The sequence below is a fragment of the Protopterus annectens genome, chromosome 4.part0 (assembly GCF_019279795.1).
Source record: "Protopterus annectens isolate FY-2018-M chromosome 4.part0, PAN1.0, whole genome shotgun sequence".
In the NCBI taxonomy this organism is placed as follows: domain Eukaryota; kingdom Metazoa; phylum Chordata; order Ceratodontiformes; family Protopteridae; genus Protopterus; species Protopterus annectens.
In genome coordinates this window covers 1,756,145,759-1,756,172,784 of record NC_056733.1, presented here as the reverse complement: position 1 = coordinate 1,756,172,784, position 27,026 = coordinate 1,756,145,759, and the positions used below count along the sequence as shown (strand labels likewise).

At 39.5% G+C, this 27,026-nt stretch overlaps 1 protein-coding gene across 1 annotated transcript in view; it reads left to right on the top strand.

Moving 5' to 3' along the window:
• Positions 1-27,026, top strand: part of PSD2 (pleckstrin and Sec7 domain containing 2) — a 2,726,943-nt gene that overhangs the window by 1,472,163 nt on the left and 1,227,754 nt on the right. The window contains exon 9 of the mRNA XM_044069466.1: positions 14,335-14,378. Within this exon, the coding sequence (XP_043925401.1) occupies positions 14,335-14,378 (44 nt within the window). The remainder of the gene's footprint in view (positions 1-14,334; positions 14,379-27,026) is intronic.

Sequence of the window (27,026 nt, the reverse complement as noted above, 5' to 3'; positions counted from 1 at the left end):
CTTTTATCACATCTATCTTTCTAAGTATTTTTGTTGATCTGGTCCATTTTGTATGTTCTTCTAACAGTGACACGTCTTAATTGCTTTATAGTTTTCTCTGTTCGATACTTACATGATGGTATTCGATTTCTCCCCTTCTTTTCCCTCACTACCCTGTGTTCTTGAGGTAGAACTTTATCAGTTATTAATTTAGCTGCACAGTAATATATCTTGTTTACTTCTGTTATATCGCATGGATCTCTATGAACAGTCCTGATTACTGGGTTCATTTGTTTTATCAGACTTCTGACTTTTTGGGTTTTATTGACCTTCTGCAGTCTGTTTCTTTCATTGATTGTAATATGTCTTATCTATCTCTATTAAATCAAGCAACTCTTCTCTTAGCTCATTTTCTTTTAAACTGCGGGCACATTTTTTGTTTTCTATTTCCTGCGGGCATTCTGTAGGTAGTTCTATAGCATCTTCCTGTGGCACATTGTCTTCAGTTTCATCCTGTGCCATCCATTACTCTACCATATGGGAGCTCACTGGGCTATCACTCCTCAACATTGACTGTGTCAGAGTTTCCACAGTTTCCTGTTTCTTCCCTTGCTGTCCAGCTTCAAGTGAACGTTAAAACTATTTTCCTGTGGAAGACTCCAAAAGATCTTCATATGGCACCTGACCAATTGCTTCTTGTTCCACTGCTCTATCCCGTTGTGGTGCTTTCCTAATTAGATTTTCTACACTGAATCCCTCACTTGGCAGGTGCTTCATAACTTCATTTTCTGTTTCTTTAACTTCTCCATTGCTAATCCCCTTTTCCACTTTGTCTTGTTGTTTTTTGTATTGTAATGTTTTCCGTGTCTGGATTTCTTTGCCTGTATTTCTCTCCAAATATCTTTGGTGCTGCTCTTTTTGTATTGATTAGTTTTGCTTTCTCCTTTGCATAGATATTACACCGTATTAAATCTCATTTTCTTTCTCATGTTCATAGTTCTTCTTCAGATGTCTCCTGATCTTCCTGTTTCTCCGTACTTTGGGGACTCGTTCCATCATCGTGTGATGTAACCCAGTGTTAGGCCTTTCATAGGTGCATAGGATGATACTAGTCTATTGGCCCTGAGGCCCTTATAAGCCTAGCCAAGAATTTCACCCATGTTCCCACAAAGTCAGCACCTGTTTTCCCCGTCCAGCAGGGACACAGGCGGGATCCCAGGGGTATATTTTCTCTTTCCCATCCAGTCGTCCAGGTTCTTGTTAAAGAGGGCTAGTGAGCTACTCTGGAGAGGAAGTCTATTCCACAGATGGGGGAGTTGGGACACAAATCTATCTTATCAACAAGTTCTGTTAATGTCACAGACCAGGTTGAGACCTTGTGTGTGGGTAGCATAAGTGGAATTTCACTTACGGATATGAGCAACTCCATCAAGGCTAAGTCTTAGACGGCCTTGTATGCCAGACACAGGTCACCTGTGAACAGTCTGTACAAGACTGAGTAGTGGGACAGGGCTTTTAGCCTATCTGTGTAGGATAGATGTTTGCGACCCTGGATTTTCTTGGTCAGGAACCTCTGTGATCTCTCCAACTGCTGCATGTGCTTGGGAAGGTACATGCCGAAGGGAGCATTGTACTCGATAATGGGTCTGATAAGGGAAAAGTACAGGGATGTTATGACCTCCTTGTTCCTGAATGAAATACCTTTATGAGGTGGACCATGCAGAAAGCCTTCCATACAATGGAGGCAGCATGGTGGTCAAAAGTCAGATTGCTATCAACCTGGGTGCCCAAGTCCCTCACGACTGATTGCATGCTTAGTGCATTGCTATTAATGTGATAATCAGTGGGGACACCATTTTCTCTAAAGGGGATATTGATGCATTTCTTGGCATTCAGTTTGAGGCCATGCTTCTGGCATCAGTCATTAGTTTGGTTAAAGCCCTCTTGGAGGATGTTCACATCACTAGGGGAATTTATGGCAGTGCCCAGATTGCAGTCATCTGCAAACTTGGTCAGCCATAGACCACTGGTTTTGGCTTGCACCTTAGAAAAGTATATCCCAAACAGTAGAACCCCCAAGACCGATCCTTGGGGTACGCCGCTTGTTATGGATCTACTACTAGAGGTGGCTTCTCCTATTATGACTGAGTGGGTTCTATCAGTGAGCTAGTTAGCTGCCCATCTGGTAACATATGGGTTGATGCCTAGCTGGGAGAGTTTATCTATTATGCCCAAGTGGGGAATAGTGTTGAAGGCTTTGGCTAGGTCAAGGTAGGTGGTTTGCACTGTCATGCCCACATCCATGGCTTTGGTGACTATTTCAAAGAAGGCAACCAAGTTTAACAGGCATAATCGCTCTTTGACAAAACCAAACTGTGTGAGATCAAGTGTTTGGAGGTTGCCAATGTCCTTGTTTATAAGGTCCATGATCAGATCAGGCTAGTTAGGCTGATGGGCCTATAATTGCCTGGGTCGGTGGACGCTCCACCTTTGTGCAGAGGGATGACAGTTGCTGTCCTCCATTCTGCTGGGACAAAGCCAGTGCACAGGCTTTGGTTGAATAGGGTGCCTAGTGGTGCTGTGAGCTCTTGCCTGAGTTCATGTAGGACCCAGCCAGAGATGTTGTCGGGTCCCATGGAGGCTGTATTTTGTGCCTTTGAGAGGGCTTTAATAACCTGCTCCCTGGTGATGAGGGGTGGGAGGCAGGTGCTGGGGATGTCCTGGTTTATTGATGGGGGGACAGGGGGGTAAAGTTTTCACTGAACTTGTCTGCTAGTAGGTTGGCTATATCTATAGCATTTGAGTATGTGGAATTCTCGACCATGAATTCAGAGCAGATTTGGGAATTACCGTTGAGATTGTGGACGTATGCGAAGAATGCCTTGTGATTGTCCTTAGTGGATGTGGCCAATTTGGACTCAAGGTTAGCCTTAGAGGATTTCACCAGTGACCTTATTTGCTTGTTCAGACAAAGGAGAGATTGCTTCCAACTTGGCACCTACTCCTTCTTCATCCTGGACACTAATGTTTTCCTTTTATTATAGAGTCCGTTTATTGCTGATGTCCACCAGACAGGGTTGCTCTTCCTTGAGGAAGATGATTTCTTCCTGTCAGATATTGCTGAGTCCATGCAGCTATATAGATGCTCATATAGTTTTTTGGTGTAGGCGTGGATATTAATGGTTGATTCAAGTGAAGGGATGGTGGCTTTGAAGCTACTTATACCTTCTCGCAGAGAGGTTTAGTCAGCTTTAGAAAAGTTTTTTGTTTGACCCTGGCAAGAGTCAGCGGAGGTCAGGGGAGATGGTGACTTTTTAAGTGATTGCGTTATGGTTGGATCTTACTAAGGAGGATGACACTGTAGAGGTGCTACAGTGGCTACTGATGTTGGTTAGTACCAGGTCCAGGATATTTTCACCTCTTGTGGGGGTGTCGATCAGCTGATCCAATGCATTGGCATTAACGAATTCGAGGAATCTTTGGGTGTTCGTGTTTGAGCTAGAATAGGTCTTCCACTCTATGGTTGGATAATTAAAGTCACCCAGAATCAGGGTAGAGGGTTGAATCTTGATGGATTTGAGTAGGTGGAGTGGTCCTCCTTGAGTCATGGTTGGAGGGTCTTTAGCTAGTTATGATTTGAAGAGTTTTTTTGTCAATAGTTGCCTGCACCTGGAGTGTCTCCTGTACGTCATACTGTTTGACCAGCCTGGAGGTGTGCACATCTTTGATAAATATTGAAACGCCACCTCTTTTGGCTTTGTAGCCCTCTGTTTTGGGTTTGAAAGTATGGTAGGACAAGTAACCTTTTACACCAAATCCTCCACTTCGCAGGCACTCCATAACTTCAACTTCTATTTTTTTTTTTTTACTTCTACTTTGCTAATCTTCTTTTCTATGTTCCCTCTTTGGGATGTTATTATTTTTATTGTGAAATTTTCCATAGCTGGATGACTTTGCCTATTTTTCTCTTCAGATATCTTTTGATATTGATTCATGTGGCTTTCACCTTTGCCCAATCTCTAGGTTTTGTTTATATTTATGCACTTCCTCAGATGCTTCTTTTTCCAAACAGATCAAAGTTTCTTCGTGTATATACTGTTTTTCACAAATGTGTTGTATTAATGAACACAAATTTTTATTTGGGGGTTCTGACAGTTTTTCTTGTGGAAGTATTTTTCTTTCCTCTAATTTCTCTGTTAAGTTTTTCTGTATATCTTGCATCTGGAAATTCTGGGCTTTTTGCATAATAGTAACAATACATAATTTCTTTCTTACCCTCAATAGTCCACTCTGTCATCTTTATGGCTCTTCTTTGGTCCGTCAGTTTTAGGGATTTTTCTGCACTGATACTTCCTTGTACAACAGGGGGGCCATCCCCCCCCCTGGGCCTGGCTCTGTTGTAGGAATGTTTCTGTATTTTGAAGATTTGTCATTTTTCCCAGTCCTGGCAGCAGTGTACCTGCCAGGATTGGGCACTTTTTTATCCTGGGTCTTGTGCACCCAGCTATCTTTTTTCATTTTTGGCCTACTTCTGTCCATGATATATGCTATACAAATGCAGTCTATATATTTTATTTATTTATTTTACATTTGTTGACCGGGCTAGTCCAGCTGGATTAATGTCCATTTTCTGTGGAGGCCTGGGGAGAAAAGTTCCAGAGGTTAAAAACAGTATTGGAAATACATAACAAGACATAGTACCAATGTATTATACAAAAGGAAAAAATGTAAGTACAAATATTATAGATCTTAACTAATCAGAATCATCCTAGGTCAGAAGGAAGTTAGGTTAGAGGTTAGCAACTAGCAAAACAATATAATAAGGTCTCAAATCATAAACACAAACAATTCTTGTTTTTTTTTTTTTTTTTTTTTTTTTTAATGAGTTAAGTAATATTTACAATGAAAAGGGATAATATCTCAGTTGAAGTAGAAGCTGAAATCCAAGTGGATAAGAAAAGTTTATGACAAAGTTAAGGGTGCCAACAGGCTAGTCTGGGTTGGTGCAAGAGCAAAGCCAGAATTTATTAAGATGTATTAAAAGTTGTTTCTTAAATAGTGGGAGAGTAGGCAAAGAGGACAGATCAGATGGAAGATTATTCCATATTTTTCCTACTGAGTTAGAAAAAAGGCAATTGCCTGCAGAATTCATAATTTTGGTAATATTAACAAGTAATTTATCAGAGGAACGTAGTTGTTTCAGGTTGATATAGGGAGTCCAGAGGTTAGAAAGAGCTGGTGTTTTAGAAGGTTGGTATAGAATTTTATGTGCAATTAAGAGTTGTTGAAAAATGAGCTTGTTAGGGAGTTCCAGCCAGTGTAGTTGTTTTAGGATTAGACAGTGGTGAGCTCTAAATTGGGATGTGGTGACAAAGCGGGCAATATTGTGGTAAGATGTAGTAAGTTTCTTAAGGTTACTTTTAGATAGATTAGTGTAAATAGAGGAAGCATACAAAAGGGTAGAGATAAGGTGTGTTTGGGCTAAGGTTATCCTAGCTTCAGGTGTGAGGAAGGGCTTTATTCTGTATAGGGATCCAATCTTTTTATTAACAGCTTTTATTGTGGAGTTGATGTGACAATCATAGTTGAGATTATTATCGATAATAACACCAAGAAGTTTAGTTGAGGAGTCAGGAGAAATTATGGTGTTGTCAGTTGCAGTAATACAGAATTTTATCAAAGTAGATTTACGGGTAGGTGAAAAGAGTAATAATTTGGTTTTCTTGGGGTTAAGGAGTAAACAGCGATTGGAGAACCACTGTTCAACAGTTGAGAAGGCTGATTGTGTTTGAAACTGAAGTTCTGTTTGAGAAGAGGCAGTGCAAATTATAGTGGAATCATCTGCATATTGTATGCAGGTAGTATTAGGTAAAGATGATTGAAGGTCATTAATAAAGATAGAAAATAGAAGTGGGCCTAGGATAGACCCTTGAGGTACTCCTAAAGAGATAGGGAGGAGAGCAGAGAGAGAATTTTTCCAGAGTACGGCTTGCTGACGATTTACAAGATAGGAAGAAAACCAGGTAATGGAAGAGGGCTCCAGGGCCAGAGATTTTAATGTGTGCAAAAGAAGTGTATGATTAACCATATCAAAGGCTTTTGATAGGTCTATGAAAAGAGAAGATGTAAGTTTATTGTTGTTACGGTTTAAGTTAATAGTGTTGGTGAAGGAGAGAAGAGCTGTGATAGTACTGTGAGCAGGTCTGAAGCCATGTTGGGTGTCTGCTAGAAGGCTATTATTGAGGAGATGGTTGAGTAGTTGTTTATGTATGCATTTTTCCGTGATTTTAGCTAAGGGGGATAAAAGTGCTATGGGATGATAGTTGGAGAAGTCATAAGATTTGCCTCCTTTATGGAGGGGTATGATATGTGATATCTTCCAGATTGTTGGGAAAATACCTTCTTTTATTGATCTGTTTATCAAGATAGAGACAGGGTAAGCAATGGCTTTTGCTGCTAGTTGCAGGAATTCAGCAGGAAGTTTATCTGCGGAAGGGGTGGTAGGTTTAAGTTTTTGGATAAGAGATTGTATATAAGAGGTAGATACAGGTTGTAGGTGAAGGGGAGGAATGGTATTTATTAAGGTATTTGGAGGTAGTTGAGAAGTATCAGGAGATAGTTGGTTGGCTAGAGTTTGTATAGAATTGGTGAAGAAGGAATTAAAGTTATTGGCTGTTAGTGTGGGATTATCAGGGTCAGAATCCTGAGGGTTTGGTGTCATTATTTGGCCTGGGGTCAGGAGACTATTAATACTGATCCAGAATTTTTTAGGTTCCTTTTTGGTAGTTTTTTGAAGTTGAAAGTAATAGTTCTTTTTGTCTGTTAGGATGGCTTTTTTAGTACTATTTCTAAGCTCTCTAAACCTTTGGTGGTCTATTTGACTTTTGGTGGAATGCCACTTATGCCAAGATTTATTTCTGAGGGCGATTTTATGCTTAGTATTTGTGGTTAGCCAGGGAGCAGTTTTAGTTTTAGTTCTAATGGTTCGACTTGGGGCATGTTGATTAAGTATCGCTAAGAATGTTGAGTTGAAGTGTTCCACAGCTTTGTTGAGTGGGAGATGTTTTAGAGGGGCCCAATGACATTGGAAAAGTTCAGCTTGAAACTGATCAGGGTTAAAATGTTTTTTTGAATGAAGAGTTCTAAAAGTTGTGGGTAAGGTTAGGTTGGTTTTGCTTCTAATGATAAAGGTAAGTGAGTGGTCACTAAGGTCGTCAGGAAGGATACCTGTTTGGTAGGTTTGCAGGGGGGTATTAGTAAGAATCCAGTCTAAGGTAGTAGCCTTATTGTTTATTTTATTGATTCTAGTGGGACTATTGATAAGTTGTTTGAAGCCAAAGAGGTTGATATGTGAGGTAGGGTAAGTATTATTAAGGGAATGCCAATCTATATTAAAGTCACCTAGGACTAGAGTTTCTTGTGGAAGTTTGATAGAGAGTTGGTAGAGTATATCTTCAAGGGTGTTGATGTTATTTCCAGGGGGGAGATATGCACAGATGATGTTAATGGCTTTATTGGTATTGATTTGTATTTTAGAGCTAATTACTTCAGCATAATTATTTTGAGTAAGAGTCAGGTCTAGAGGAATCCGTTTTAGTTTCGCTTTATGCAGAATGGCTACCCCACCTCCTTTCTTGTTGGTGCGATCAAGTCTAATAATGCTATAACCAGGTGGGGTAATTTCGATGTCTTTAATTGAGGGTTTTAACCAAGTTTCAGATAGGCATAAAATATCAAACTTCTCAGTTTCAAGAAGGGCATGGAGTTGATTAATTTTGTTACAGACACTACGTATATTAAGATGGGCAATGGACAAAGAGTTAGAAGGTTTAGAGCAAGAGAGAGATAAAGGTTTAGTTTGGTTTTGTTCTATGTTGGTTATAATATGATGTGGGCCTGGATTAGGGTGGATATCACCATCTTGTAGTAAGTGGAGAAGAGTAGGATATATCTGTGGTTTAAGATTATAGTGAATAACATATGTTTTTTTGGTATAGGTTTTTCTGAACTTGCAGTGTACTAGTCTGTGATATTTGGCTAGCAGGTAAATGGACTGAGAGGGTGAATGCAAATAGGATGAAGATAAAGGTTTTTCTATATGTTGAGGTACTTTTAGAGGGCAGTAGAGGAGAGATAGTCTGAGAGTATTCATAAGAAGTTATTATGTAGGAAGTTACAAGAGATGATAACAATAGTATAGAGATGAGTAGTCTTAGTAATGCATGGATAGATAAAGTGGGCATAGTGGTCTCAAAGGAGGTTTGTAGAGAAGTAGGATGAAGTGTGATGAAGTAATGTTTGATGGGAGTAATTAGAGAGGGTGGGGCAGGAGGTAGGGATATAATGAGGTAGGAATAGTGTTTAAGAAAGGGGAGGGTGAGTATTTGTGATCAAGGTAGGTGTGGTGAAATCAGAGAGTTGTATAGAGATTTGATTAGAGAGGAGGTGTAAAGGGGTGTGTTCCTATTTGAGATAAATGTAGGACCCCTGGGGGTGGGTGGGGAACGGAGTGAGCCCGCAGGGCGAACGGAGCGGGAAGAGCCCAAGAAGAAGAGGTCCAGGAGGAAAACAATCAGTGAAGTGTTCAGAAAGAAGGTAAGTAAGGCAAGGGGATGTAAATATATTTGGTGACAAGAGGTAGGAGCAAGTAGAAGCTAGAAGTATCAGAGCAAGTAGAAAGAGAAAAGTGGAGCAGAAAGGGGCTAATAGTAGGTGAGATAGAGAGTTTGCTAGGTAGAGGCAATTTCCAGAGGAAAAACCCTAGTAGTAAGGGCCACCTAATGACCGCAGCAGATATTTCAATAATTGCTGCTTACAGGGCTCGTGGTTTAAAGCAAGAGGCAAGTAGCTAGGGATATTATTGGGAAATATATGATCAGTTGGTGGAGAGGAGGAGGGGGGGGGGTTAGTTGCTGGCTACTGGCAGTGCTGACTTTGGGTTTTACAAATTCACTGGGAAAGAAAAATACAAAAAGATTAAGACGAGCAGGAGCTCTAGGACATACTTTCTTTTATCTTTCCACGTGTAGGCTCCACAAGGTGGGATTGCTTTTGTTCCTTACAGTAGGAGAGGAGAATAGCAATTATCAGTGTCATCTTTGTGAGATTTTGTGAAAAACAGGGTCCACCTCGTGAAGGTACTCACCAATACTTGAGGATGAATTCAATTTCAGCAATACTACTTTCCTTTGCATGCTGACTTATAATCTCGCCACTCGGACCCAATCTGCTCTCCTTTGCTTGCTGACTTATTTCTCCATTTGGACCCTGCTACTGTCCTTTGCCTGCTGAATTATCTTCTCTCCATTCAGACCCCACTACTCTCCTTTGATTGCTGACCTATCTCTTCATTCAGACCTCACTACTCTCCTTTGCTTGATGACTTATCTCTCCATTTGGACCCCAGTACTCTCCTTTACTTTCTGACTTATCATCTCTCCATTTGGACCCCACTACTCTCCTTTGCTTGCTGACTTATCTCTCCATTTGGACCCCACTAATCTCCTTTGCTTGCTGACTTATTTCTCCATTTGGTCACCGTGTATCTTCTGTAAAGTCTAGCCAGGCTGTCTGGTGCAGGGATAGATGATCCCCGATTGTATTCAGAGGTGGACAATCGGGCCTCCTTTCAGGAGCACTGATAGGGTCTGTGGGAGAAGGAATCTCTGGAACTTTGGTACTGTGGGCCTTCTCTGCCATATGGGTGGTATGTTCTGTTAGGTCCCCCAGGGGCAGAGAGGGAACTCTATCTCCACACGGATCATGGAAAGGACCATGGGATTTTCTGAACCACATTTTCTGACCACCTCATTGATTCCTAGAGAATGTTCTTTGAGGAGTTGAAAAACATACAGGCACTACAGACAAGATCTTGCCATCTTGCTGACACCTGGATAGCGTGTGCTTCACTTTGGGGCTAGACAACAAACTTAAGTCAAACGGAGCATTGATGGAGGAAGACTTGAAGGTCTCTGTAAAATCACACAGGTGCATACAGGCATGCCTCCTAATGGAAATGCCTGAACCCACTGCCCTTGAGGTATCTTCATCTGCATGGTGAAATGAGTCTCATAGATGAATTATTACTGGACTCTAAGGTAACCAACTGTGATGTAGTGGAAGTCTGAGCCTCAGCAGTTATTGCTCCTTAGAGGGATTTGGAGATTTCTTTAATCAAATCCCTCTGTAGTCTGGTGAAATGCACAAAATAGTTCAGAGATCTAAGAGTGAAAGAAACTGAAATGTTAACACACTTCCCAAATCTGTTCATCTCCCTAGACTCTCTGTTAGAGGGGTGAACAGATGAACTCTGCTTCGCCAATTCTTTCTTTGTGGCTGCCACTGCAACCATGTCATCTACTGGTACTCCTTTGTTCTCAAACTCTTTTCTCTTTGGAGGTTCCAGGATCCTATCTGGTCTGTTGGGGATCTGCTCAGCAGAATCTAATTTCTTCCATGCCTGTGGAGAGATCAACTCAATGAGCTTGTCGGTGGGCAGAGCCACCTAGGAAGTAATTGGGGCAGACCCAAATGCCTCCAAGAAAACTGATTCCTCTTGGGAGGGGTTATCAGTAGACCAACCACCCCTTTGCTTAAGGATCTCCAAAATGCCTCCAAATGAGACATCATCAGGTGGTGATCTTGGGGACCCTACCCCTTCATCAAAATCAGTATCTTTTGTGATTGACTCCTGAGGGGAGTCTAAGTGCCTCCTCTTGCACTTTCTCTTCCTAGGGATTTCTTCAGTGGGGTGCTCCGGAGAAGTATCAGAAGATATAAGGTTACCCTGTTGGGTGACCTGGAGACTTTGGGCTGGTTGTCCCTGTGGGGTAGAGTGATGAGGCTCATGGCACAAAAACATATTGGAACCAGATGGAAGATCTGAGGGGGGTGGAACTGCCTGAATTCTAGAAGAGAATACTCTCCCTACTTACCTCAAAAGGCAGAATCCCCAGGGGAGAGGGAAGCCAATGGAGCTGAATAAACATGCTTCTGGACCACCAGCTCCCTCTGACCCGAAGGCAGCCCACCCGAGGTAGAAGTCAGAACTGAGCTGTCCATTCCTGAAGCTTCAAGAGGCATTCGACACATTTGGGGCTGGTCCACTCAGAGAAGTTATCGGATCCGATGATACCACCATCTTTGGCTCCATTACAGACAGTCCCAGAAGGCTCGGGTCTAAGGGCTACAAAACTGAAGGAAGGATCTAAGAAGGAGTAGAGATGTGTGGAGTAATACTAGTGAAGGTCTCCTGACCAGAGGGGGTTGGATCTGGGAGAACTCCCATCTGTATCAGCCCTCATCATTCTGTCCACATCTGCCTCTGTAAGACTCCTGGAAGAAAAGGAATAAGAAGCTAAAGAGGGAGATCTAGAGTGTCAGCTCCTCTCTAAGAAGGGAGAAGGTAGCCAAGAAGGGACCAGATCCAGAGAGGACACATAATGGGTCTGGGGGACCTCTTTCTGCTCCAAGAAAACCGAGTCCAGTGAGACAGAACTTGTATCTGAAGCAGTCTGATCCAAGGATTTGATCTTCTGATCTGACCATTTCAAAATTTTCTGGGCTGGCTCCTTGCTCGGATCCAAAGATTCAGTGGAAGATCCAGATGGTTCAGAAAGTTTTCTTCTCTACTCTTTCTGGTCTACCTTGGAGGGATGAGGGGGAGAAGTCCCTTCAGAATCAGTTTATTCTTTCTGTCAACAAAGCCCTTAGATTGAAAAAATTGCATATCTCACAAGGGACTTTCAAATGGGCAGGGCCCAAACAATAGACACAAGACTTGTGGGTATCAGACAAATGAATCTTGTGGCCACACTCCTTACACTATTTGAACCCTGAAGGTTTTGCAGCCATAGTGATATCAAACAGCAAAGAAGAATAAGGTAGAAAGGTGTTTTCTTTTTGTATATAGGAAGGAAAAACTACCGACAGTGGTAGAAAAGCTTACCGAAACAGTAAAAAAAACAGTTAGGGGAAAAAACTACCAACAGTGGTATCAAGATATATGGAAAGAAACTCTTAGGGATAAGGGAGGCTATATAAAGATCCGAAGTTATAAGCTAGAAATAAATAAAGGTATACTGAAAAAACTTTCGTAACTCACTAAACACTCGAGAGCTGACAGCAACCACATCCGTGCATGAAGACAGCAAATGAGATCTGAGGTATGGAGGGGGACTACAGCATTATAGGTAAGGGAGGAGCTCGAGAGTGTGCAGTAGGCCACAAGCTGTAAAAAAAGCAGCTGAGTCAGATCTGAGGATTGGATCTGAAGTTCTGAACCCACATGTTGAGGAATGAATGAAAATTGACAACATCAGAAAAGTTGTTATTTTCTTGTGAATGTAAGAAGGGACAACCTTTGTCAAAATGGACTATTTCCTAATGGTTGTCCAAGGTTGTTTCTTTTTTTTTTTTGCTCACCATAGCAAAACCATTCCAGACAATGTCAAGGCCCACTCTACCTGGGCCTTGGCTTCATCTATGCCTTTTGGGAAGGGATTGGATTGGATTGTAGAAGTATTCTAGAAGTTGTTACTTGGCCCCTCTGTACATACTTTTACAAAGCAGTATAAGCTTGAATCATTTTTTAGGTCCAGGTCAAGCTTTGCTAGGACCTTCTTCTTATTCCATTTTCTAAATGTAGTAAGCTAGGGGAAGGCTACTGCAGCAATAATCAGCATGATGAACATGTACTGTTGTGTAAGTAAACTTACCATAGTAGTAGATGTTCGAATGACCACTGCTGCAGTAGCGCTCCCTTCCTCCTTTCACCATTCCTTGTTTTTGGTGTGTTGTTTATGCCAGGGTGTAGATGTTTTATTATTGATAGCATTGTCCTTTCAGGGCTCAGCCTCCTTTTCTCTTTTGGCATGAAGGCATTGAAGGTCTTGGCATGCAAACCTTTTTAATCAGCTCAGTGCAAGCTAGGTGCCCTATAGCTTTAGAAGTTGGCTGGCTGTCGTATCCTATGCAGGATATAAATTCATATAGCTAAGGCTACTGCAGCAGTGATCATTCAAACATCTACTGTTGTTGGTTTTCTTACACAAATGTACTTTCTAGACTGACAGAATGAGGTGCATTTTGATGAAAGCAATATGTTACTACTGTGATTTAGACCTACAGACCAAATGAGAATGCAGTAAGTTTTTCAACACATCATCTGAAGCAAGATACAGGAGCAAATTATTTCTCTACTATAATATATGAAAATACCATGCAAAGAGAAAGGAGAAAGAGAGCTTCAGCATACTTCTGAACTAAAGGTCATGTAAATCAGTGTGCTAAGTACAGTCCTTGGAGTCAAGTAGTAGGAGCCCAGCAACACTAAATAATTGTAGTCTTTTTAATAAGATACACAATTTTATGGCTTTATGATGTGTGGCAAACTGTGTGGACTGCTACCTTACACACCCATGTGTGAGCACTTACATTGTATTTTAAACTGGTACTTGAGTTCTCAAAGGATATAGTATAGTGTCACCAGACAGCTCACAATGGCTGATAGTTCAAAGGACCAGCATAGCAACAAGATTCTCACATGGGTGTGAGGGCAAAGCCCTCCACACCTCAGAATTATTGGGTTGTAGTTCCTCTGCAACCTATTATAATATGCGTTGATGTTAGTCACCTGTGCCTTTTCATTTTGTCCAAATGCTTAATGCACTTGGGATGAAACATTTAGAGATAAAGCAACTATGTACCACCTTCAACTCTTTTTCTCAATTTCTAAATTGTCATTTGACTAATCAGACAGATATGCACATAATGAACATTGCAAGTATGGCAGCATCCATCACTTAATTTAAAATTTCACTGCAAGTTGTAGTCAGATTTTGTGCTTAAATACTGTTTTTCTATCTGTGAATGTGTCCTGGGTTGTTAGCTTCCCGTATCTTCATTGTTACCTGGACTTTGATCTTTTCTTATTGAGAAACAGAGTAAAAGGGCTAGTCCATTGCATGGAGTATGCATAAAATATATACAGGAAGGCAGTTATGTAGACTGGAAATTAGGTGATAGCAGCAAGATCTTATAGTTGCAGAAGAAAATTATCTGTTTGTAGAGGCGGAACTTCATGACTTAGTGACACTTGAGCTGTTTGTGGCAATGTACAAGCTTATATTAGGACTGACTAGTAAACAGTCACTGGAGTTTGAAATTGAATAGTTAAATAATGCTAATGATCAGTCAAAGAAAACACACATATAAAATGAGAACATTGGAGCATTTATGGACTGCGTTAGTAAGGTGAAAAGTGAGGTAATAAAACTATGAATAAAGTAAAATTTTATTTTAGCTTTTCATATATAAACTTTAATTTAATTGTAGAAATGTCATTTTATTTTGCAGACGCTGTATAATTCAATAAAGAATGAAAAACTTGAGTGGGCAATGTAAGTATTGTTTCTTACCATTTAATATATAGTAACATATTTTTGAAAAAGTTACCTGTCAGCTGTGCTTAATTGGTTGATTGAGCTAGCCTGCAAGTCTACAGAATAGTTATCCTTTAATATGGTTTGTGAAATTAAGTCTTGTTAAAACTTACCTCAAGATCGCTGAGTAGGGTAACAAGATTAAAATTTGTACCCTGCATGAGATATGGATAAGCCATCATCTGTGCTGGGGTGAGCCTGGCTTCAGTGTTAGACTTAATCATGCACTGGTGATTAGAAATATTATACTTCTATGAGCTCTCTGGCTTCTCTGGCAACTTAAACATATAATCCAGTTAGGCAGGCCATGGTCTCTGGCTTCATTGGTAACTTAAACAATTATTTACTGGGAGTACCCAAGAAAGTACTCATCTGCAGATTGCCTTTTTTGTGTAAGAAAAAAGCTTAAGTGAGGATTGGATAGTGAGTACCTTGCTTATTGTGATGATGGACAGCTATAAATCGGTTTATCACAGATACGTGAATAGCTACTGTTGTTTTCAAATGTAAATAGGAGAACTTGGTGATATACTGAGGACTTCCCATGTAGGAGTCTAATAAATTGTAAGATGATGCAAAGGTACACTGACAAGAACCAAAACTTCTGTAAAAATGCATTAACACTTTATAATGTTAATAAGGATTGCATTATCCTACCTTTCTGATGGCATGCCACAGCATACTACATCATTCAGTATATGAATCCCCTCCACATTTGTTTTTTCTCAACTGTTTTTAGTTTTTCATCCCAAATTTATTGATTTTCTTCTTTCAGAAAAAATGCAAGACTGAAAGTTATCACTGTGCACATACTACATAATTATATGCACAAAAATGCAATGTATAAATTTTGGTATTGCAGTTACATAGAGCAGTTCAGTTGGCCCTGTGCAGTAATATGAAGAGTATCTAGAAGATTAGCAAACAGCAGATTAGAGGTTCAACAAACACACTGTCTTACTGGCATTCGGGTTGTAGTGCCCTGCTACCCTTTTCTGGCAGACTACTAGAGCTCAGAGTCCCTTCCACTGCCTGTTTGTGGATGTGATGGACCAATCACCTGGCAGTATAAAGATAGAACCTTTTCAATTTTCTAGTGCTATAGTAAGAAAAGGATTTATTGGAAGACTACTCCTTGCTATGGATCTCTTCTGCTGCTAAGTTCAGATAAGAAACCCTTTTTAAATTTCTTCTGTCTTCTTTTTCTGTCAGTACTTGAATAGTGCCTGCTGCTGTTTTGACTGTTTTTTTTTTTTGGTTTGGAAATGTTGTTTATACTTGAGTTTTTATTTTAACTAGCACAGCAAGGCTTATTTTATTTATTTATTTATATTTGTTGGCCGGGAGTGTCCGACTGGACGTAGGTCCATTTTCAGTGAAGGCCCAGGGAGAAAAGCTCCACAGTTAAAATAAACAGACAGTAGTTACATTGGATTACATAGCGATTAACAATTTACATAGCAATTACTTACAATATAATTACAGATGAAGAACATAGTACATCAGTAGACAACTAGAATCTTTATCTATGAAGTACATAACAGACATTAACAAATGTTACAATAAGAAGTTCCTGCTGTATAGTAAGTACTAGGCTTATGAGCTTCTGAGCTTGCTATAATCAAGGTAGTTAGTGGAGTGGAAAGAGAGGTAGTGGTTGGATGGGGTGGGTGATATTAGAGTGGGAGTTGCAAGGGCATAACCTGCATGTTTTTAGGTGTGCTTTTAGTAAAGTTTTGAAGTGGGTGCATGATGGTATGGAGGTAATTGTGGGTGGGAGGGAGTTCCATAATTTGGCTATGGTGCAAGAGAATAGTGCTTCACCAGCAGAGTTATTGGCTTTAGTGATCTGCAAGTGATTTTTGTTGCTGTTATCTTAGTGGTCTGGTGGTGCAATAGGGTTGGAGTAGATTCTGGAGGGATGGGACATTTAGTGGATGGTTTACTAGTTTGTGGGCGAGTGAGAGTTGATACCATTGAAGGAGGTGAGGGAGTTCAAGCCAGCCCAGTTCAGCAAGTGAGAGACAGTGGTGACTACGGTAGGATGCCCCTGTGGTGAATTTGGCGATTTTGTTGTAGCAGGTCTCTAGCTTGTTTAGATCGCATTGCCTTAGGTTGGTATATATTGTAGAGGCATAAAGTAGGGTGGAGATAAGTTGGGAATTTGCTATTGAAATCTTTGCTGCTTTGGTGAGAAGTTGCTTATTTCTGTATAATGCTCCTAGTTTTTTGTGGACTTTTTTTTAATGGTCATGGATATGTGGATATTAAATTTTAGTTTATTGTCTATTTCCACTCCTAGCAATTTGGTGTCTTCAGTTGGGTATATAGTGATGTCTTTTGCTGTGATGTTAAATTGAGAGTTGTTTTGAGTATGTTTGGTGGGTTGGAAGATGAGTAGTTTTGTTTTGGTTGAGTATTAATTGGGCATCGGATAACCACGTTTCGACAGAGGAAAAGGCTTCCTGTGTGATTTTTTGCAATTTGGGTAGGGACTGGGCTGAGCAGATGATGTCATCTGCGTATTGTATGAGTGTGCCATGTTTGGTGGCAGAGGCTAGATTATTGGTGAAAACAGAGAAGAGTAGGGGTCCAAGGATGGATCCTTGGGGAACCCCTATGGAGACAGGTAGGTGGGGAGATATGTCATTCTGCCATACAACGGATTGTTGGCGGTCTGACAGGTAACTCTGAAACCAGTTGGTGACTGATTGTGAGAAGGATAGGTTATTGAGGACAGAGATAAGCTGTTTGTGTTGGACCATGTCAAATGCTTTAGATAGGTCTAGGAAAGTAGCAGAGGAGAGATAGCCATTGTTTTTATGCTGAAGGATAGTGTTAGTAAAGGAGAGTAAGGCAGTGGTGGTGCTATGGTTTAGTCGGAAACCATGCTGAGTATTGGAAAGGAGGTTGTTAGTAAGGAGGTAGTCTGATAGTCTTATTGGGCAGCCACGGTGGTGCAGCGGTTAGCGTTGCCACCTCACAGCAAGAGGTTCTCCGGTTCGATCCTCGGCTGGGGTGCCTTCTGTGCGGAGTCTGCATGTCCTCCCTGTGGTCGCGTGGGTGTCCTCCGGGTGCTCCAGTTTCCTCCCACTTCCCAGAGACATGCTGTAGGTGGAGTGGACACACTAAATTGGCCCTAGGTGTGAGTGCGTGCATGTGTGTGCCTTCTGTGGAAGGTTGGGCGCCGGGCTGGTAACTCGACACTGTAAAACTCCACTGCCAATCATGAGCAGAAGGTGATCCGCTGTGATGACCCCTAACCGGGAAAAGCCAAAAGTTTACCATGGGTATCACTTCTGTGTCACTGTTAGACAGAGGCACAGTATACTAACCTCGAAAAAGGGCATAGAAAAATTAATTTAAAATGGGTGGCGAAAGTCAAACACACTCTGGCTAGGCTTATAAATGCCCTAGGGCAGATAGCCTAGTATGAACCTATGAACCTATAAGAAGAAGAAGCAAGGCTTATACTGCTGATATGACCTGATTGTTGGTCTATGGAGATTTGTATCCCTTGAAATGTGTTTTATGGCCATTTGTCGATGCTTAACTGAGTTTCGATACTAAAGCTATTTTAATACAGTTCCTGTCATTACCTCATGCTTCCAGAGCCCTGAGTTAATCTCACCTTTTTTCTGCTGATTAAAAGTTTCATTTGTGAGTTTTGACAGGAAAACTTGCTGATGTTGCATTTTTTTTTTCTTTGGGGTTAAAATTGTTTGAGGTGATTGAGCAAGATGGCAGCATTTTAAAAGATTTTGGCCTCATTTTAAATGTTAAAACATTTCTGACATAAATTTTTCATTAAGTTTATGCTTTATTTCTTGGCTAATACTTGTAAGGCTGTATCTGTTCATTTGGAATGAAATTAGCCTTTTTTTACAAAAAAATTGCAAGACTTTTGTAGTTATAGTTTTTGCTTTGAACTGCATTATTGAAACTTTTGTCATTTCATTCATTGCAATTTTCAGAAAAGTACTCTTGCTTAAATAGACTTCATGTTGCTATTTAGAGGGAGGATGGTGGAATTTGTTCATTTTTACTGGCTGACAGTAGAGTCATTATTTGGAATTGCTCTAGTTTTTTTTTGGCCCTTTACTTGATGGACTCTGTCAGTGCCCCCCAACCATCTACCCCTTGTGTACCTACAAAACATAAAAGATAATCAAGAAATATGCCTCAGCCTGTGACTTGTGAATCTGCAGTAGCCTTGAGTAGGCTTATCAGAACACTTGCCTTCTTTTGCCTCCAGGTCCATTGGTGTGATGAAAGTACTACACATGTATATAACACGAGGGTCAACGACATTCTGGTTCAAGTATAGTAGAGCCACATCCCGAGTAAATTTTACAACAAGAGGTTAGGTATGTACCCATGCGGTTTTTGTAACAGATGTTACAAAACAAAGGCAGGGCAGACATTTACAGTAAAAGGAAAAAAGTTTGACATTAGGAAACCTCTCAATTGCGAAAGCAAGTCTGTGGTCTATATCGCGATCTGCGACTGTTGTCCATCTTTCTATATAGGAAAGACAGACCGCAGACTTCGCGATCGTATATATGAACATACTTACGCAATTAACAACAGAAATGAGAATAACGCACTTGCTAAACACATTATTGAACAGCCAGGCCATAGTTTTTCATTCATGGCGATTGACCAGATAAAACAACCTGTTAGAGGTGGTCCTTTCAAGTTATTATTGGAAATCCTAGAACTTGAATGGCAGTTCAGGACTGATTCATTTTATTATCCTGGTTTAAACGAAAGTTGCAATATTTTACCAGTGTTAAAACTAAGAAGTTATTTACGTTAAGCGGTCCAAAGTATGACATGTACATCTAGCAGTCTAAAGTATGTACATGTACTTGTGATTTACACTTTTACAATTTTATATTTCCTTAAGCTGCACATACAATTTATATATTTTTATTTTGTATACATACATATATTTTTGTGCACTACTTAATTGTATACCAAGTCCATTTTTTAAATGGAATTATGGACAGTTACTACATGTAACATAACATTATGTAAAGTTAACAATATAATTAATGTACCTTTATAAGTAGGTTTGACCTGTTACGAGGTAAAGTATTTTTTAGTTTGAAAGCCTATTTTTATGAGTTTTAAAACAACACTATTATTGTTTAAAATTTGTAAGATTATTACTATTAAGTATTATTGTTAGTGTTGACTGTATTATTATTAAGCGCTTAGGTATCCCCCTTTTTTAATTGAATTTTGATATAATGTTTTATCTAGTGTAATTTGTAATTCAGTTTAATATAGTCGTATTTTAAAGTTTGTCATTGACACACCTTCTGACATCACTTCCTATTGAGTGTTTTAAAAGAAAAAATAATTCATTACTGTTTTGTTCTCTGATGAAGCTGAGTACTTACAAGGCGAAAACGTTACTAATAAATTTTACGTTAAGAATCTTTGTTGGAGTAGTTGTCAGCTTTTTGTAGCTGCTTACTGGTCTGGAGCAAGGTTTCCGTGGCATTTTTGGTTTGTTCACACTTGGTTCGTGATTTTTGGTGTTTAACTTGGTCTGTCTTATGGCTACGGAACGACCTGATAGCCCCAGCACTCCACACATTTTTTTCCACCGGAATCGGTGAAGGACAAGCAACTTTAAATCAGACTGATACACCTAACTTAGTTGCACTTCTTACGTCTCTCTCAACTAAGCTTGATGCGTTTCAAGCAAGACTGGATGTGATCGAAAGAAGGGATTTTACTAACACTAACAACCCGAGAGCTGAAGGAGGTGCTTCGGCTACTATACAAGTGCCTTTGACTAACTTTTCGGAAGCGGATATTCCGCCAGGACAGCTTATACAAAATACAGTGAGAGGCACACTATCAGGATCTACTGAAATAGCTGTCGGCAACCATGTCAGGTACGCCGATGTTGCAGCAAGCACCTCCAGGGGTCCAACGAGATTTATGAATGATACTTCAGCACATTCCTCTACCGCACAACCAAGGAGTGCGGGGAGGCTTACAGGTACAACAAATAATGTTATGAATTTTACTGATATTACGAGTTGGATGCACAACATAGATGCGTTTGTCTTCACAAATTCAAGCGCATCTAACTTACATCCTGAAGGAAATAATAATTTTTCGATTTCAGAAAAATTGAAACTGTTTGATAGTAAAGTGCTGATACTTAAAAAACTACAATTAGAAACAGCCTACTTTAATCAATGTATACGTGAGGGGCTTGTACCGAAAGGTCTGAGAAATGCTTTTGCACCCTCAGGACTGCTTAATAATTCTTTATTTTTCACTGACTTAAAAGATTTGTTTCAAGCACAAGGTATTCAGTTGCTCCAACTCATAATTAAACATTATGAGCTTTATGTGCAGCAACTCATTGTGGAAATTGATGCACTAGATAAACAGTTGAAGGATGATTTAAACTTTACATCATTCAAAGTTGACTACGACCGCACACTTACAAGTATTGAGGTTATGTTGGTCAAATTGAAACAAAACAAAGTTAAGAAACTTATAAGGGATAGGCAAGCATATCAGAGTGAAAAAGCCTACCCCAAACTTTGTTTTATTGAGCGGAATGATGTAAATAAGGGAGCTACAAATGCCTTGAATAACACTGAAGGAACTGATAATACAGTTTATGATATTGATGAGGAGTTCCAAGATGAGGAACCTCCTGTTTCCAATTCAACTACAGGGCCAAGACGCAGCAGTAGAATTAAAGGACAAAACACAAATAGTAAAAATAACAATAACAATTTTTTAGGCCAACGCAACCAACGCCAGCGCCCGAAGAGGCGACAGAATTGGAACTGAACTCAGAAAACCAGAATGAGTCTGGAGTTGACGCCCTGGCTCTTAATTGTGTTAATGATACAGGTGGAAGTAGTGTTAGCTTTAATGACTCTTCGGAGTCTATTTCAGTACCTCAAAAGGCTCCAATAATAATGCTGAATCGTGAAGCTGACTTTAAAATTTACAACTTTACGGAATACGATTTAGCAGAGGAGCTTATAGAGTTACTTGCATATGGTTATACTTTTGTACCTAGTAAATTTGGTGATATCTCAAAAGAATTGATTAACCTGAAATGTTTTGTTCGAAAGCTTAATTTAAAACTGTATTTTAACAGTGAACCTACTAACCAAGACAGCTTCCATTCCTTGATTCTTCCAAGTGTCTTTAACCCACCTCTACATCCTTCATTAATACATTTTGAACAGGCTTGTGAGGTTGACTTGAGACACTTATTTAGTAGGAAGTTTAAAAGGGATTCACCTTATAAATTTAACACTACTAGGAGCCAACTCCAAATGTTAGATGACCTTTGCAAAATGCCCGTGAGGCTTCTTAAACCTGATAAAGGTGGTGGACTGGTGATTTTTAGTCAAGATATGTACACTGATAAAATGTACACTATCTTGGAATCACCAGCGTATGCCGAAGCGTCCCTTAATGAGATCCAGGGAGCACATAACAGATTAAGAGGGTACTTTCGAGATTTATATCTTGAAGGTAAAATTAATTTGGATATTTACAACTATATTGATATAACATTCCCAAAATTACCTGTTATGTTCGGCATACCAAAAGTACATAAAGATCTTTTTAACCCACCGATGAGGGCACTAATAGATGGAAGGTCATCTATGACTTACTTTTGTGCTAAATTTCTAGATAGTTTACTGTCTAAACACTTAGTCCAGTTCCCTTTTATTTGTAAAGACTCATGGAGCTTCTTGGAGGCTATCAACCTACAATCTTTCAATGCTGAGGTTAATTTCCTCACTGTTGACGTAGTTGATTTATACACCTCAATTCCCCACCAAGAAGCCCTTGAATGGACAGCCCTCCTATTAGGTGAATTGGTTGTCCCAAGAAGTGAGATTGATGTCATTACGGAACTAATGGATATTGTGTTATCTTCGAACTATTTTATGTTCGATAACAAATACTTTTTGCAAAAACAAGGTGTTGCAATGGGCTCCCCTTGTGGGGCAGTAATAGCGAACTTTTATATGAGTTATTGGGAAAAACATTTTGTCTTTTCATCACCAGAATTAGTGGCACCAATTAGATATTATACACGTTACCTTGATGACATTTTTATCCTGTTTGATGGTAATAAGACACAAGCCGAAATATTTGTTACCAAAATTAATAACACTTCTGAATTTCTTAAATTCACCTATAACTTTTCAACATCTAGTATTGATTACTTGGATGTTAAATTATCTAAGGATTTTGACACTTGTTGTTTTGTCTCAAGGATATACAGAAAACCTACGTACTGTAATACATTCTTGCATTTTTCTAGCCATCACCGTATGAAACAGAAGAAAGCTGTAGTAAAGGGTCAACTTGTTAGGGCTGCAAGGATGTCCAGTACGATGGAAATATTTTATGAGGAAAGTGATTTGCTGATAGATATGTTTTTAAAAAGGAAATACCCGTTGGAATTTATTGAAAATATTTTCAAAGAGGTTGAAATGAAGAGAATTAATGGTTTTTATAGCCCAATTTTGACCACATTGACAATGAACAATACTATAGTTAATACTAGCCCTTCACAAACTACAGGACTAAGTGTGATAGTAACTGAAAATTTATTGGAATCTAAAAATTTCTCTGATGTTACACTTTGTTATGTAACTACATATAGTTTTGATTCAGGCCAAATATTAGGTATAATACGGAAGAACTGGGACTTTATACTAAGTAACCCTATTTTGATTAAAAAATTTGGACAATTTCCTATTTTTGTCTTTAGAAGGAATAATAATTTAAAGGAATTATTACAAAGAGACATCCCGAGTAAATTTTACAACAAGAGGTTAGGTATGTACCCATGCGGTTTTTGTAACAGATGTTACAAAACAAAGGCAGGGCAGACATTTACAGTAAAAGGAAAAAAGTTTGACATTAGGAAACCTCTCAATTGCGAAAGCAAGTCTGTGGTCTATATCGCGATCTGCGACTGTTGTCCATCTTTCTATATAGGAAAGACAGACCGCAGACTTCGCGATCGTATATATGAACATACTTACGCAATTAACAACAGAAATGAGAATAACGCACTTGCTAAACACATTATTGAACAGCCAGGCCATAGTTTTTCATTCATGGCGATTGACCAGATAAAACAACCTGTTAGAGGTGGTCCTTTCAAGTTATTATTGGAAATCCTAGAACTTGAATGGCAGTTCAGGACTGATTCATTTTATTATCCTGGTTTAAACGAAAGTTGCAATATTTTACCAGTGTTAAAACTAAGAAGTTATTTACGTTAAGCGGTCCAAAGTATGACATGTACATCTAGCAGTCTAAAGTATGTACATGTACTTGTGATTTACACTTTTACAATTTTATATTTCCTTAAGCTGCGCACATACAATTTATATATTTTTATTTTGTATACATACATATATTTTTGTGCACTACTTAATTGTATACCAAGTCCATTTTTTAAATGGAATTATGGACAGTTACTACATGTAACATAACATTATGTAAAGTTAACAATATAATTAATGTACCTTTATAAGTAGGTTTGACCTGTTACGAGGTAAAGTATTTTTTAGTTTGAAAGCCTATTTTTATGAGTTTTAAAACAACACTATTATTGTTTAAAATTTGTAAGATTATTACTATTAAGTATTATTGTTAGTGTTGACTGTATTATTATTAAGCGCTTAGGTATCCCCCTTTTTTAATTGAATTTTGATATAATGTTTTATCTAGTGTAATTTGTAATTCAGTTTAATATAGTCGTATTTTAAAGTTTGTCATTGACACACCTTCTGACATCACTTCCTATTGAGTGTTTTAAAAGAAAAAATAATTCATTACTGTTTTGGTCTCTGATGAAGCTGAGTACTTACAAGGCGAAAACGTTACTAATAAATTTTACGTTAAGAATCTTTGTTGGAGTAGTTGTCAGCTTTTTGTAGCTGCTTACTGGTCTGGAGCAAGGTTTCCGTGGCATTTTTGGTTTGTTCACACATAGTAGAGCCAAATGTTTAAGGTGCAGGGGAAGTCAGGGGTGCAGAATCTGTTGCCAATGTTGATATGTCTCCCCCCCGGGGATTCTCCCATTAGTGTAGCGCATGCAGAAATGAGATAGACGATCTACCACATTACAAGGCAAACCGTCTCTATGTGTGTTTTTACCTGAGCTGGTGGCTATGGCTTGATCCATTATTCATGCCGTTGATTATGGGATGCTAACCCAGGTTATGAGTAACACTGGCACTCCCACCACCATTCAACCACCCCAGGATCATGATTTTGAAGGAGATCTGGAATCTGAGGTTTCAGAAATGTTAGAGTCTGACCAATCAGGTTCAGAAGCCTAAATATATGTTTTACTTTTCCTAAGTGCTGGCTAGCTTTAAGGATGTATTCATTTGTGAGCAATAAGCTGCTCCCGAGGTCAGGATCAGCAAGTTTTATGATCTTTTCGAGGATGAGGCCCCAGACATGGCAACCTTCCCACCGTTGGTCCTCAGCATTGGAGGATGGTATTTTGAATGAGCCACTGCCTAAAAAATGTGTGAAATTCAGGGTGGTCTAAGAAATTCAGGGTGTGCTTGGCTATATCTATACCTGTACTTAGAGCTATACCGCTCTACCAACTACTTCCAAATCCGACCTGCTAATAACAAATTTTAGTTTCAGAAGCCTTGAAAACAGAATTACTGAATTTCATGCTATCCTGGCCACCTACTCCCCTGACACAGCTGTTATAACAGAAACATGGTTAAAACCCCACATCAAAGACTCTGAAATCACATTCAATGGTTATAATGTAATTAGACAAGATATACTTAGCAAAAGAGGTGGTGGTGGTGTAGCAGTTATGTTTATAGACTCTCTAAAAGTAGAAAAACTAAACCGGTTCAGCACCAGACATCTCCAGTGCAGAAATTCTCATCACCCGTCTGCAAATAAACCCCCTGAAAACCATGATCATCATAGCTGCCTATCTGCCCCCTGGTAACAATCTTCCCAGCATCAAACTTCTCCTCTCTTGGTGGGCCTCTTCATTCAGTCAAGAAACTATAATCTTAGGTTACTTTAATCTTGACTGGCTCTCCTGCTCCTCTAACTGCCCTACCAACTTTATCAGTCTTTACAACTTCTGCCAAATTATAAACTGTCCCACTCGCACTGACAAACACTAAAAAAGAGTCTCTACTTGACTGGATATTATACCAAGCCAGCTGCCTATCTATAAACCCTTATAACCATGCCCCTACATTTCTGCGTAGAAAAAGAATTCATACTCAATCCAACAGTCCCTTCAAATGCATCCGCATTAAGAAATACTCCTCCTCTGACCTATTTAATCTGTTAGTACAACATTTCGTTTGGTCACCATTAATTAACCTAAATCTGGACTGTGCAGTAGAATACTTTAGCAATAAACTTCTTGACACGCTGAATAGTCTAGCCCCCACCAGAAAAATATGCACCAAATCTAAACAGTTACCAAGGCTTTCTCATGACACTAAACTACTAATTAAACAAAGGGATAGAGCCAGGGCCTTATACCTATCCTCCAAAAACAAAACCTATTTCACAGCCCATCAGCAATTAAAAAACCAAGCTAAGAAAGAAATCTTCAGTGATAAAAAACACTACTTCCAAACCTCTCAGCAAAAATTCCTACATAACCCACAAAAATTCTGGCAAACAATCAGCTACCTTCTCAACCCTGGATAAAAACTTCATCCCCTCTCCTTCCTCAACAAACACCTCTGAAGCCTTATCCTCACAACTCAACTCAAACTTTATAAACCCGATCACTAGCCTCCTAGATAGCCACCAACATCTACCACTCACTATCCCCTCCCGCCTCTAGTACTGCAAAATCTTTCTCATTAAAACCTATTCAAACTTTTATATTAAAAAGCTCCTAAGCAAACCATGCTGCCTTGCTGCTGACCAACTACCAAGCAAATTCCTAAAAATTGCCGCTCCATCCATTGCCTGTCCTGTCCCTATATTAATCAGTCACTCAGTCTTTGAACAATACGTGCCTCACCTCTGGAAAATATCATACATCATCCCCCTTCACAAGGGTGGCCCCTCAAGAGACATCTCAAACTACCACCCCATTGGTATCCTCCTGCCCATAGCTGAAATCATAGAGAAGTGTGTTCAACAAGAACTCCTTAATCACCTTTCCACTAATAACATTCTAGCTGACACAAAACACGGCTTCTGACCCAAGCAACAGTACTAATACAGTCTTAATAACCTTCACCAACTCTGTTCATCACCTTATGAACAGTGGACAACTAGTCTCTGAAATTTTCCTGGACATGTCAAAAGCTTTTCACACCATTTCCTACCAGCTACTACTTAACAAACTGGCTACATATGATCCTAGTTAATCAGCCCTAACATGATTTCATAGTTACCCATCAAACCGTCAACAGGCTATTAAACAGGAGAACACTCTATCCTCTCTACTGTTAGTATCCTATATCCACTGGAGTGCCCCAAGGATCCATACTTGGCCCCCTTCTCTTTATCATATTTCCTAATAACCTGAATTCAGCAACCCAACTTCCCTTAATCATACAG